The sequence below is a fragment of the Trematomus bernacchii genome, unplaced genomic scaffold (genome assembly GCF_902827165.1).
Source record: "Trematomus bernacchii unplaced genomic scaffold, fTreBer1.1, whole genome shotgun sequence".
Taxonomy (NCBI): Eukaryota; Metazoa; Chordata; class Actinopteri; order Perciformes; family Nototheniidae; genus Trematomus; species Trematomus bernacchii.
In genome coordinates, this window is record NW_022987821.1 from 6,475,829 (window position 1) to 6,489,738 (window position 13,910).

At 34.8% G+C, this 13,910-nt stretch overlaps 1 protein-coding gene across 1 annotated transcript; it reads left to right on the plus strand.

Moving 5' to 3' along the window:
* The first annotated feature begins 292 nt into the window (after window positions 1–292).
* LOC117498905 (T-cell surface antigen CD2-like) lies at window positions 293–12,501 on the plus strand. Its single transcript, XM_034151074.1, has 8 exons — window positions 293–437; window positions 5,501–5,803; window positions 6,053–6,129; window positions 7,432–7,609; window positions 7,704–7,772; window positions 10,647–10,724; window positions 10,981–11,213; window positions 11,567–12,501. The coding sequence occupies exons 1-8, from the start codon at window positions 356–358 to the stop codon at window positions 11,654–11,656; spliced, it is 1,110 nt and encodes a 369-aa protein (XP_034006965.1). The 5' UTR covers window positions 293–355; the 3' UTR covers window positions 11,657–12,501.
* Window positions 12,502–13,910: the final 1,409 nt, after the last annotated feature.

Genomic DNA, 13,910 nt, shown 5'->3' on the forward strand with positions numbered 1-13,910 from the left:
TTAATGAGTGAGGATAGTTGTGATTTAAAAAAGGCAGTTTACAGGATAATAATGCCAGTTTTTAAGAGTGACAAAGAGTTTTTAAACAGGTCAGCTAAAATGTATATTTAGTTTAGGTTTTCATTTTCAATTTAATGTATATTGTAATATCTACAATTACACGTTTAATGTCTCCGTTTGCTCTGAATATGATGCAACGTTTCTTCTTTGACAATGAGATGTCAAGATGGGGGCCTCTTGGATCACTTCCTTTAGAAACCATGAACACACACACACACACACTCATAAAGGAGGGTATCTCACTGCTGTGACAGGAAATAACCTCGATAATGGAAAGCGGCTGTTTCTCTGTCAGATGATGATGAAGATGGCGATGAAGATGTCTGCTGCCTCCGTCTCTCTGCTCCTGCTCTGCTGCTACGCCTCTGCCTCCACAGGTAACTAATTAACAATTACCTCCTTACAAAGTATCATTTCTAATAGGTTTCAAATTAAAACATGGGTCTTTTTGTAGGATTCTCTTTAGCAACAGGCTTCAAATTGCACTTCCTGTCCCAGCTCTGGATCTTAAAGGATATATACAAAATATTAAAAGCAGAAATTAACTTTAAAGAATCTTAGTTTAGCTGTCTCGTTACCTTCTTATTTCTGCTATAGTTTGATCATGCTGCATTATTCTATACTCCCTAATGTATTTAACTCATTGCATATTTATAAAAAGCTATTTGGTACAGTGTATGCTCGCTCAACTAAACACATTATTTCAGACAGTTTTAAGAATCTGTTTTCCTCAAATAATCATTTGCATTTGAATATTTGACTGACAAAAGAAACCTTAACAAATTAAATAAACTAGATCCAAACTAAAGGGTACATTTTGTACTTTTCTAAGTCAGTACGTATGAAGATTTCTTTGGCACAAATTGTAACTCCTAATGCGTTTATTCAGCTGTAGCTAAAGGCACTGACATTGAATGACGTGAAATCAATTCAATTAAATACTAAGGATTATTTAATAATTGGTTAATTTACTGATTCTTCCCTTAAATAATGAATTTCTTAAAAAAAAGAAGAATGAAAATAGTGAAAAACGTCCATCCTAATTTGTTTAAATGAGTTGTTTTTATCATTAAAAACTCACCTGTTATCTACTTTATTATCTGCCCCTTTTGTTTGTTTGTTCACCATGTAAAGCGGCCTTGGGTCCCTTGAAAGGCGCTATACAAATGTATTATTAGTATTATTTGTCAGTCTTATACCGGCTTTCAGCAACTCAGTTCATTTAAACATTTGAATAGTAGGAAATGTCCATATTTGAGAGGCTAAAAACTGCATTTTCTTACATTTTTGCTCAGCAGGTAATGGATTAAATGTTCTGTTGATAGATGAATCAATGCAGATCATATAGTACACACATCCTTTACTCAAGTAGAAGTACAGATACTCGTGTTTAAAAATACTCTTGTAAAAGTAGAAGTACTGACTAAACTTCTTTACTCAAGTAAAAGTAAAGAGGGCTTTAAAATGTACTTCAGTAAAAAGTCCCCATAACTAGCAGCTGTTTTAAAGAGTACCTGACCTCCCTTTATATTAATAGAACAATAATGTCATTGTTATCTAATGAATGTTTCCATGCTGAACAACGGCAACATGACAACGTTTTCATTGGTCCCTCTTCTTTAGAGAAGACCAGGAAGTGATGGATACACGGATCGTGTTCAAATCAATAGGCACGCAATGACTCTAAATAATAATGATCACGCCACCAAACACACATTCAAACTAAAGGAACCAGCCTGTTTGGAAAATGAGAGAAGTAGAAAGTACAGGTATTTGAGTTCAACATGTAAGAAGTAGAAAGTACAGGTATTTGGGTTCAACATGTAAGAAGTAGAAAGTACAGGTATTTGGGTTCAACATGTAAGAAGTAGAAAGTACAGGTATTTGTGTTCAACATGTAAGAAGTAGAAAGTACAGGTATTTGTGTTCAACATGTAAGAAGTAGAAAGTACAGGTATTTGGGTTCAACATGTAAGAAGTAGAAAGTACAGGTATTTGTGTTCAACATGTAAGAAGTAGAAAGTACAGGTATTTGTGTTCAATATGTAAGAAGTAGAAAGTACAGGTATTTGGGTTCAACATGTAAGAAGTAGAAAGTACAGGTATTTGGGTTCAACATGTAAGAAGTAGAAAGTACAGGTATTTGTGTTCAACATGTAAGAAGTAGAAAGTACAGGTATTTGTGTTCAATATGTAAGAAGCAGAAAGTACAGGTATTTGTGTTCAAAATGTAAGAAGTAGAAAGTACAGGTATTTGGGTTCAAAATGTAAGAAGTAGAAAGTACAGGTATTTGGGTTCAAAATGTAAGAAGTAGAAAGTACAGGTATTTGTGTTCAACATGTAAGAAGTAGAAAGTACAGGTATTTGTGTTCAACATGTAAGAAGTAGAAAGTACAGGTATTTGGGTTCAAAATGTAAGAAGTAGAAGGTACAGGTATTTGGGTTCAAAATGTAAGAAGTAGAAAGTACAGGTATTTGGGTTCAAAATGTAAGAAGTCAAAGTCAAAAGTCGTCGTGGAGTAAAGTACTGATACCAGAAAAATGTACTTAAGTACAGTAATGAAGTAGGCCTATTTGTACTCCACTGCTTCCCACCTCTGCTTTCCTGTGGCTCTGCATTCATACGTGTGGATGTGCACTGACTTCACCTGTTAGATCATAATTATTTCTATCTGTAGCTGTGGTGTGTTTTGATTGCGAGTTGAAACCTCTGACAGAAGTATATCAGGTAGACAAAAGAAGTGGCGTCGCAGCAGATGTGGTCGCGACGGCCTGAACGAGGTTACAGAGGAAACAGGAAGCAGAGCGAGGTGCGCTTCAGTGCGGCAGAGAAATAAAATACGACTTATCAGCTGAGTGTATAGGGGAAGAATACAGGAATATAATGGGGGTAAAATCACATCAGTGTTATTATAAAACGTCTAGGGTTTTTCCATTCAAACACATTGAAATTAGAGGGCGTAAAATGCAATAGATTCTCAGCTAAGCAAACGATTTAATAGATACTTTTTTTAAAGCACTTTGAGCTGATGCACATGATTTGGATTGAAGGATTTTATTGGTGTTCATTTTTTAAACGTCAAAAAGTCAAACGCTGGTGTTTTGCAGTTTCACATTTGCAGCCTAGGTGTGAAGTTGTGGTGTGAAGCCTGCATGCTTCCTGTGGTTTGAGAAAAAGGAAGGCAATTAAAAAAAAATAACAGTTCCCTACTCGTCTTCAATTACTTGTGCTATCACAGCTTTGATAACTGTTTTATACAGCCAGTGTATAGTCAAGTTTGATAATAGTTGTGGTACTTTTCTTTCCGTCACAACTGGAGCACAACATGAGGCTCAACATCACACCGTCATTTTTTAAGAAACAGTTACATTAAAAAAAAAAACGTCGGTGTTCCACTAGAGGCAAGAGTTTCGGAGCTATGACGCGGCGTCGCTTACGTCGAGGCGTGCAGGAAATGTGTACCTTACTTTGACCATCCGTTCGCTGTTATTGATCATTGTGGAGAGCAGGCAGACGTTTTGTTTGTTATTATAGCAGCTATCGGATGGAATCAATACATGGTCTGCACAGGTTGTCATGTCCGACTATCACAAGTAGAATCATAATGAAAAATACGCCGGTAAAATGTGCCTTTAGAAAACGGCTTAGCAAGTAGTCAGTTTAGCTTCGGTTGCTATGCTAACATCACCCATGTTATACCAGAGAAACTTTCATAACAGCGTTGTGATGCCAAAACAGCGTCAATTCAGACTGACACACATTCACTTAAGGGGAACTGGGGATATGTATCAGCTGCTTGTGTGACAGTCAGAGATATGAAGTCATTTCCATTTCACAACACTGCATTGTTTAACTTCCTCTGAGTTTGATGGAAAAACAACAATATTTAACCTTTCTCATTCAGCTTTGGATGATTGTAGACTGTTAGATTTGATTTTCAGATGTTCTGTAACAGAGAAGAGGGACCATGTGATTCTTTAAAGACCCTCCCCATGCCCTTTTTCTGTACTCTCCTGTGTTTCTGCGTAAACTTTCCAACGGTAATGCTGATGTTATGTGACTTACATACATTAAGTACTGTGGACAATCCCCACAGGAGCAATTTGGGGTAAAGTGTCTTGCCCAGGGACACAACGACATGCTGACTGCAGTGGGGTTTGAACCTGATCCGAACACCAACGCACAACCCACTGCACCACACGCCTACCGTGTTATGTCGTTTTGGCTCGAACAGTTTTTATAGGAAAAGACTTAAGTCACTCGTCATCACTTTCTTACCGATCACAAATGGCCAGTTTTGAGCATCAAAGTTGATTTAATCCAAAAATCTGAACCCCGATGAATGATTTTATTCATTTGGAGGATTTTTGGGGGGGTTAAAACATGATGACCGTAGAAGTTAAACTCCAAAAACCTCAATTGAAGCTTCGAATGTAGAAATTAAATGACATTCGGTACAGCCTTAATTTCTTTTGTAATGATTCATTAAACCCATTTTGACTCCAAACTCCAATAATGCGATTTCTAAAGAAGGCTCCAATACGTTATTTTTAGATATTGTATGAGGAATATATGAATGTTTCACCTTATTAGATGATGATGACTCATGAAACCATTTCCTGTGGGTAGCCTTCACAGAAAATGAAACCCTATCAAAGCGACATTGCAATTAAAGAGTTCAAGCCCAATTCTACACCCCTTTAATACAGAAAATTGATTATTTTGAGTATAAAACAACACATTATAATACATATTTAAGTTCATGCAAGTGAAGTTTAAGCAGACGTTATATTAGAGCGTGTGTTTTGCTGTGCGTGGCTTCCTGGCAGATTGCGGTGTGCTCAGAGACGACAGGATATAAATCACACGTATGAGGCAGAGTTTCATTTCATATGCTACGGTTTCACATTTAATGGTTTGTGTGAAATGTGCAGGAGGGTGAGGAACACGCAGGTTCGAACCTATTTTTTGTAGAATGGTAGACGTTTCGAGGTGAGCTTCAAAAAGGAGCATCATTGCTGCTCACACACGATGTTGTGGTCGAAGTTTAATCCACATTTGACTCCACTTTTCCACGCTTCAATGTTCAAAAAGCTCTTTATTTCTCTCATACTGCCTGTGCTGCATCACCTCTTTTCACCCTCTGTCTGAAACCAGAGCCCAGTCTGCTCTGATTGGTTAGCTGGCCGGCTCTGTTGTGATTGTACAATCGCTTAGAGATGTCCCGAGAATCCAGAAAGTATTATATGCTGCTTGTACAATAAATACATATTTCTGTTGCATTTAAACCACCCTTCAGCCACCAGAGGACCTACTGTAAGTGAGGCTTTTGAAAAGATCAGAATCCCAGAATGCTGCATTTGAGTTATCATGTGATTGATTGAAGCATTTACACATCTGCTTCTCTGTGTTTCCTCACGTTTCTTTCCGTCCCAAAGATTCCCAGGAGCTGTGTGACATTCACGCTGCGAGGGGCGACAGCGTCAATGTGCCTCTGGGCCGCACACTGACCGACACAGACCGCTTGAAATGGACGTACAACAACAGTATGATCCTATTTAGTCGGATTTCGAAAAAAAGCAAATTACTCTCAGGGAAAAAGGAAGACATTCATGAAAACGGATCCTTGTGGCTGAAGGATGTGACGATGATCAACAACGGGGCGTACAAGCCTGAGGTTCTGGATGCAAAGGGAAAGACAATTGGAAAGGAATTGAAAACCACACGTTTATGTGTATTGGGTGAGTAATAACCAAATGTATTTAAGTGTTTCTTGATAAACTGGATGTGTAAAAACAACCACCAACTGTTTAAAATGTGTATTATTTATCCAAATTCTACTCTTAAAGTGAAAGAAAACATCATTTGGTTTCATTTCCTATCATATGTCAATTTCACCACATCTTATCTCAAAGTTTCTGGTAATGCAAAGTGTTTTTTTTTATCCAAAAAGGCTTTATCCTGATGTTTGTTCTGATTCATCTCCTCAGAACGCGTCCCGAAGCCTTCAGTGGCCGTTGAATGTAAAAAAACCTCAGCCATATTTACCTGCAATTTCGCTAAGAAGGTAAGAACAAAAGTACATTTCATTCATTATTTAAGTTAGGAAAGAAACAAGAGCCAAATCAAGTTTGTTTTAAAGCTGGTTCTGGCTGCTGTTAACAAACCATTATCCTAAATAACAACTTTAGTGTTAGCTCGTAGCGTTAGCTGAATCTGAGGCATTATAGGTCAATGCTAAACCTGCATAAATAGTTACTGAAAGAAAGTTTAAAAGTTGTTCTTTGTTCCACACACTCAAAAAGTTTGCTTATCTGACCATTTAAATCAACTAAACTTAAAGGGGACCTATCATGCTATATTTGAATAATATAGCATGATAGGTCCCCTTTAAAGGGCCCATGTCATGCTTTTCTGGTTATTACCCGTCCCCTTGTGTGTTATGAAGGTTTTTCTGCATGTAAACGGTCTGCAGAGTCACAACCCCTCAAAGTACACCCTGTAGCGAGTAAAACTCTAACACAGAAAAGACCTGTCTATGTGTGTGTGCTCAGGCAGCAACCAGGAAACGACACCAGTAATCCAGCTCACACTGGCCGCTCCTCGAGCCTCAAAGGGGCGGAGCAGCGAGCCCCGCAACGTCCCGCCAACACGGCACCCAGACCCCACGCAGCATTCTCATCTGGTTGTCATTACTGGTGTCATTTTCTGGTTGCTAACAAACGCCATTGTAAAACACATAATCACTGATGTTCCGCTGTAACGGTGGTGGACTCATCAGAACAGAGTGGGCGAGCTGACCAATCAGAGCACACTGGGCTCACAGGGAGGGGGTCAGGAGCTCCAACAAGCCGTTTAGGACAGAGAGTGAATACACATACTATACAGAGATGCTGTATGAGAAACCAATGTGAGTTTGGAACATTGGACAATATAAATCTATTCTAGTAGACCTCAACAATGGAATTATGATCAGTAGAAATGGCCATGACATGGGACCTTCAATGTCAGCTGATGGATTTTTGCAGAGACCATCTTATCTGAAATGTGGTTAGGGTTTTTTCTGTCAAGCTACTGTGATATTTCCAAAGCAACTCAACTTTTCATTTTATTTTATTCTTCAATTTTATTTTATTAAATTCTTTGTTGTTTAATTCAGTTAATTTGTAATCTAATTTTATTTGTATTTTATTTTTATTCTATTCCATTTCGTCTATTCTTTTTTATTCTATTTTATTTTATTTTTGAGCTCTTTAAATGGCCAGTAGGAATTTGTGTGCTATATAACTAAAGTTGGATTGGATTCCAGTTTCACCTGAAGCTCCAGATCTTCTCTAATCTCTCCGTTTCTCCACATGTATCTACCCAGTATTCCAGTGACAAGGTAGAGTGGCTAAAGAACGACAAGGTGGAGGCAAAGCTCAAAGGTGAATGGAAACTGACTCAAGAAGCCAAACAGGTGCAGTCGGACTCCTTCAGGTGCAGCGTCACCACCCGACTCGGCGTGATGAAGAGCGACGCTGTGACGAAGAACTGCGTGAAGGGCTGTGAGTATCAAACACATCGGATTCACTCTCAGGAGGAAGAAGCCATTTCTCTCCCAGCTTCTCAATGTGTTTCTTCTCCTCTTTCTCCCTCAAGTTTTGAAGGAGAAAATACAAATATTGGGACAAAATATTTATATCTGGATTATCGTGGCCGGTGGAGGAGGTACGTGTTTTTATCAGACTAGACTACATATACTAATACATCTTTTTATCAGACTATATATACTAATACATATTTTTATCAGACTATATATACTAATACATATTTTTATCAGACTACATATACTAATACATATTTTTATCAGACTATATATACTAATACATATTTTTATCAGACTACATATACTAATACATATTTTTATCAGACTATATATACTAATACATATTTTTATCAGACTACATATACTAATACATATTTTTATCAGACTATATATACTAATACATATTTGTATCAGACTATATATACTAATACATATTTTTATCAGACTATATATACTAATACATATTTTTATCAGACTACATATACTAATACATATTTTTATCAGACTACATATACTAATACATCTTTTTATCAGACTACATATACTAATACATATTTTTATCAGACTATATATACTAATACATCTTTTTATCAGACTACATATACTAATACATATTTTTATCAGACTATATATACTAATACATATTTGTATCAGACTACATATACTAATACATATTTTTATCAGACTACATATACTAATACATCTTTTTATCAGACTACATATACTAATACATATTTTTATCAGACTATATATACTAATACATCTTTTTATCAGACTACATATACTAATACATATTTTTATCAGACTATATATACTAATACATATTTGTATCAGACTATATATACTAATACATATTTTTATCAGACTACATATACTAATACATATTTTTATCAGACTATATATACTAATACATATTTTTATCAGACTACATATACTAATACATATTTTTATCAGACTATATATACTAATACATATTTTTATCAGACTACATATACTAATACATCTTTTTATCAGACTACATATACTAATACATATTTTTATCAGACTATATATACTAATACATATTTTTATCAGACTACATATACTAATACATATTTTTATCAGACTATATATACTAATACATATTTTTATCAGACTACATATACTAATACATCTTTTTATCAGACTATATACTAATACATATTTTTATCAGACTATATATACTAATACATATTTTTATCAGACTACATATACTAATACATATTTTTATCAGACTACATATACTAATACATATTTTTATCAGACTACATATACTAATACATATTTTTATCAGACTATATATACTAATACATATTTGTATCAGACTATATATACTAATACATATTTTTATCAGACTACATATACTAATACATATTTTTATCAGACTATATATACTAATACATCTTTTTATCAGACTACATATACTAATACATATTTTTATCAGACTATATATACTAATACATCTTTTTATCAGACTACATATACTAATACATATTTTTATCAGACTATATATACTAATACATATTTGTATCAGACTATATATACTAATACATATTTTTATCAGACTACATATACTAATACATATTTTTATCAGACTATATATACTAATACATATTTTATCAGACTACATATACTAATACATATTTTTATCAGACTATATATACTAATACATATTTTTATCAGACTACATATACTAATACATATTTTTATCAGACTATATATACTAATACATATTTTTATCAGACTACATATACTAATACATATTTTTATCAGACTACATATACTAATACATATTTTTATCAGACTACATATACTAATACATATTTTTATCAGACTATATATACTAATACATATTTGTATCAGACTATATATACTAATACATATTTTTATCAGACTACATATACTAATACATCTTTTTATCAGACTATATATACTAATACATATTTTTATCAGACTATATATACTAATACATATTTTTATCAGACTACATATACTAATACATATTTTTATCAGACTACATATACTAATACATATTTTTATCAGACTACATATACTAATACATATTTTTATCAGACTATATATACTAATACATATTTGTATCAGACTATATATACTAATACATATTTTTATCAGACTACATATACTAATACATATTTTTATCAGACTATATATACTAATACATCTTTTTATCAGACTACATATACTAATACATATTTTTATCAGACTACATATACTAATACATATTTTTACCAGACTACATATACTAATACATATTTTTACCAGACTACATATACTAATACATATTTTTACCAGACTATATATACTAATACATCTTTACTACATATACTAATACATATTTTTATCAGACTACATATACTAATACATATTTTTACCAGACTACATATACTAATACATATTTTTATCAGACTATATATACTAATACATCTTTTTACCAGACTATATATACTAATACATATTTTTACCAGACTATATATACTAATACATCTTTTTATCAGACTATATATACTAATACATATTTGTATCAGACTATATATACTAATACATCTTTTTATCAGACTACATATACTAATACATCTTTTTATCAGACTATATATACTAATACATATTTTTATCAGACTACATATACTAATACATATTTTTATCAGACTACATATACTAATACATATTCTTACCAGACTACATATACTAATACATCTTTTTACCAGACTATATATACTAATACATCTTTACTACATATACTAATACATATTTTTATCAGACTACATATACTAAAACATATTTTTGCCAGGCGTTTTATACCAATATACTTTATGTACTAATATGTGTTTTTATCAGACTTTATATACCAGACTACAGACATGGAAATAAGTGGAACATAAAAAAGAAAGCCACTGTAACTCGACCTATGCTACATTTCTGATGGAAAGCATGATATTGATATTGTAATGTCCCCTCAGGACTTGTGCTGTTGCTGATAATCCTGGTGATCATTTGCTGCCTCTGCACCAAATGGAAGAACCGCAGGCGACGGCAAGGTGGGTTTCTTACCATTTGTATTATGTGTGTATTTGTATAGGTTATAGGTTAGTCTATTATAGTATATTCTAATTTATTCTCTATATTTGTATATTGTGAACTCTGTAAATACTCTATAGACACACATTGTTCTATTTTTAATTAATGTGCAATGCCTCTTATCTATGTCTAAACACTCAAAATATGTAGTTTTGTTTGAATTAAGAAGCAAAAAAAAGGCACTTTAGACTTCACAATACATTTTTCACTCAACAGAGATGCGTTTGGAGTGGACCAAAGAAGATCAGCATAACCATCAACATGCACAGACTCCCCTCCACGACCATCCTCATCTTCCTCCTCCTCATCATCATCCTCCTCCTCAGCAGCAGCAGCAGCAGCCGGCGGGACACACGGGGCCCAGAAAGCATCGCTCCAAACGAGACCCCCAGCAGAAACCCAGAGTCCCTGAAGGACATCCAGAGCCCAACCCCCGCAGAGCTGCTCAGGTGAGGTGGGGGGGGGGAGGTGTGTGTGTGTGTGTGTGTGTGTGTGTGTGTGTGTGTGTGTGTGTGTGTGTGTGTGTGTGTGTGTGTGTGTGTGTGTGTGTGTGTGTGTGTGTGTGTGTGTGTGTGTGTGTGTGTGTGTGTGTGTGTGTGTGTGTGTGTGTGTGTGTGTGTGTGTGTGTGTGTGTGTGTGTGTGTGTGTGGCGGCGCCATGATGGTTCATTTAACAGCTATCCCCATGATGACTTACTAATGTTTTAGACCTGATGCCAGACAGCAGCAGACAGAACAGTTTGTGGCTTGGGGGGTTGGGGGTCTTTGTAGAATCTGTTCAAATCCTCTCTTTTCTTCCTCAGGTGCCCAGACCAGCTGAGGCAGTGGATGAAGAGCAGCCTCCTCCTCTTCCTCAGCCCCGGAAGACAGGTCCCAGAGCTCAGAGGGTGTGACATCCCTCCTCTTCTTCAGGGGTTCACCTGGTCTCTTCTACAGAGGTGTATCAGGGCCGTGTCGGTCATGGAAATTAACATTATTCTAAAGATTTAAATGACCTTTTTCCAAAATTAAAACGGTAATTTTAGAGGAAAAAACTGACCATTTTGCGAGAAAAACACTTGAATATTCTCTGTGAATAAAATCAGACATTTTCAGGTAAAGAAATGTTGTTAAAATATAAAAGTTGTGGGATTTCGTCCAGAATCCACCGGTGGCCACGCATCAGAATAATCAAGTTAATTTTCCACATATTTCTGGTACATTTGTGACTCTCTTTTTTAAATATATTTTTAATGAATACTCCACTTCTTAGAGATGTACCTCTAAAAGTGACCTGCTGGCTCTGAAATGTATTGTTTACCTATTATGCCAGACAGACAAGTAAATATAGAAAATATTTTTATTTTAAGTGCCAGATAATATCACTGCAGTATTTTTATATATATTTTGTCAAAACTCTTAACTCCTAAAAATACAGTTCTTTATTTATGTGTGTGTAAATGGATTAATAAATAAATGTGGACGGCATAGAAATCACAGACGGCTAATATGTAAACTTTAATGATGAATTCTTGCTTATCGAGCAGGGTTGACTTGATCATAACAATAATGTAAATACAGTAATGTCCTCCATGTGTTTATATGCAGAAAAGTAACCATACCATATGTTTTATTTATCTGTGAAACCACCATACAATGTCAGAAGCATATGTTTTATACTCTGCTTTTTAATGTACAAATGTTGATTTAAACCGGATGCAGTTTAAAGTTTGAAAATAAATGGTGTTGTCAATTCTAATGAGACGTTTCCAGGGAAGATATGAGCGTGGTTAAATGATGGCGTCATTTTCACCTCTGCATCTTCGTGCAGCGTTTTCAGGCTGAATGCAAAGAACTGTGGGTGTGTGTGTGTGTGTGTGTGTGTGTGTGTGTGTGTGTGTGTGTGTGTGTGTGTGTGTGTGTGTGTGTGTGTGTGTGGTGTGTGTGTGTGTGTGTGTGTGTGTGTGTGTGTGTGTGTGTGTGTGTGTGTGTTGGTGAGAGAGAGAGAGAGAGAGAGAGAGAGTGTGTCATCCTGCGTCTGTTCTGCTTAAAATGTGTTTGTGGTTTTGACTGTTTTAGGCTCCTGCAAACTGCAAGATTATCGTGTGTGTGTGTGTGTGTGTGTGTGTGTGTGTGTGTGTGTGTCCTCCTTTATTCTCCTCTTCCTCATTATTTAATTATTTAGTTGTTGCTTTTTCTTCACACCCACCCTGTGCGGCTGTTTTATTTTCACACCTACCATCCACTCTTTATTTAACAATGATGAGAAATTATTTTAAGTTCTTAAAAGATGAATTGAATATACCCAATTTACAACAACTCAAGCATTTTCTAGAACTGTTGTAATTCTTACTCAATTTCTTCTCCAGTCCATTCAACAATATCTGTTCATTTAAATACTAACACATGAGATGAAAATATATTCTATGTTAATAAACGCAAAGCACCATCTAACACATAACGTGCATACAATTATCACCTGGACTTGCAACGCCAATATGTCATCACAGTACAATGTCTATCCTCTGTTAGTGATATACTGATTTATTTTTCTTTGAGTCAAAAAATAAGTCAACATTTTGATTTCAAGTAAGATTTGTTTTGAATTACTTGTATAGCTTGATTCCCGTAGATTTATTGATGACTTCATGAACATTCTTTTAAATCTATTAAATACGTAACATTTAGAAACATCCACCAAACGTCATACATTTTTTGACCTGTGTATTGTTAGTGATAACTACAGAATAAATGGTACATTTTCTGATTTTCGTTGTTTTTGTTCGTGTATTTACTCAGTGTGTCCACTAGATGGTGCTGTAGACACACGGGTCGATTGGTAGTCAAGCTTAGATGCATTTAATATTTTCAGCTCAATATGACATGCTCCTTTAAAGGTGAGGAACATTTTCCAACCCCTCAACCAACTTAAAACTCAATGGATTGTCTAAAAATATAAGTCATTAAAAAAATCACACGGTGAAAACACATGTAATAAATCCAACAAGATGATCTCTCACATCCTTTTAGATTTAAATCCAGATGTATGCAATAGATGTATAAACAATATATATTATTCCCTTAATCTTTATTGTCAGAGTGAATTCTCTTTGGCCAGTAGGTGGCGCTACATGTCAAATCTTTCACATTTTGAGGTTTTAGGGTAAT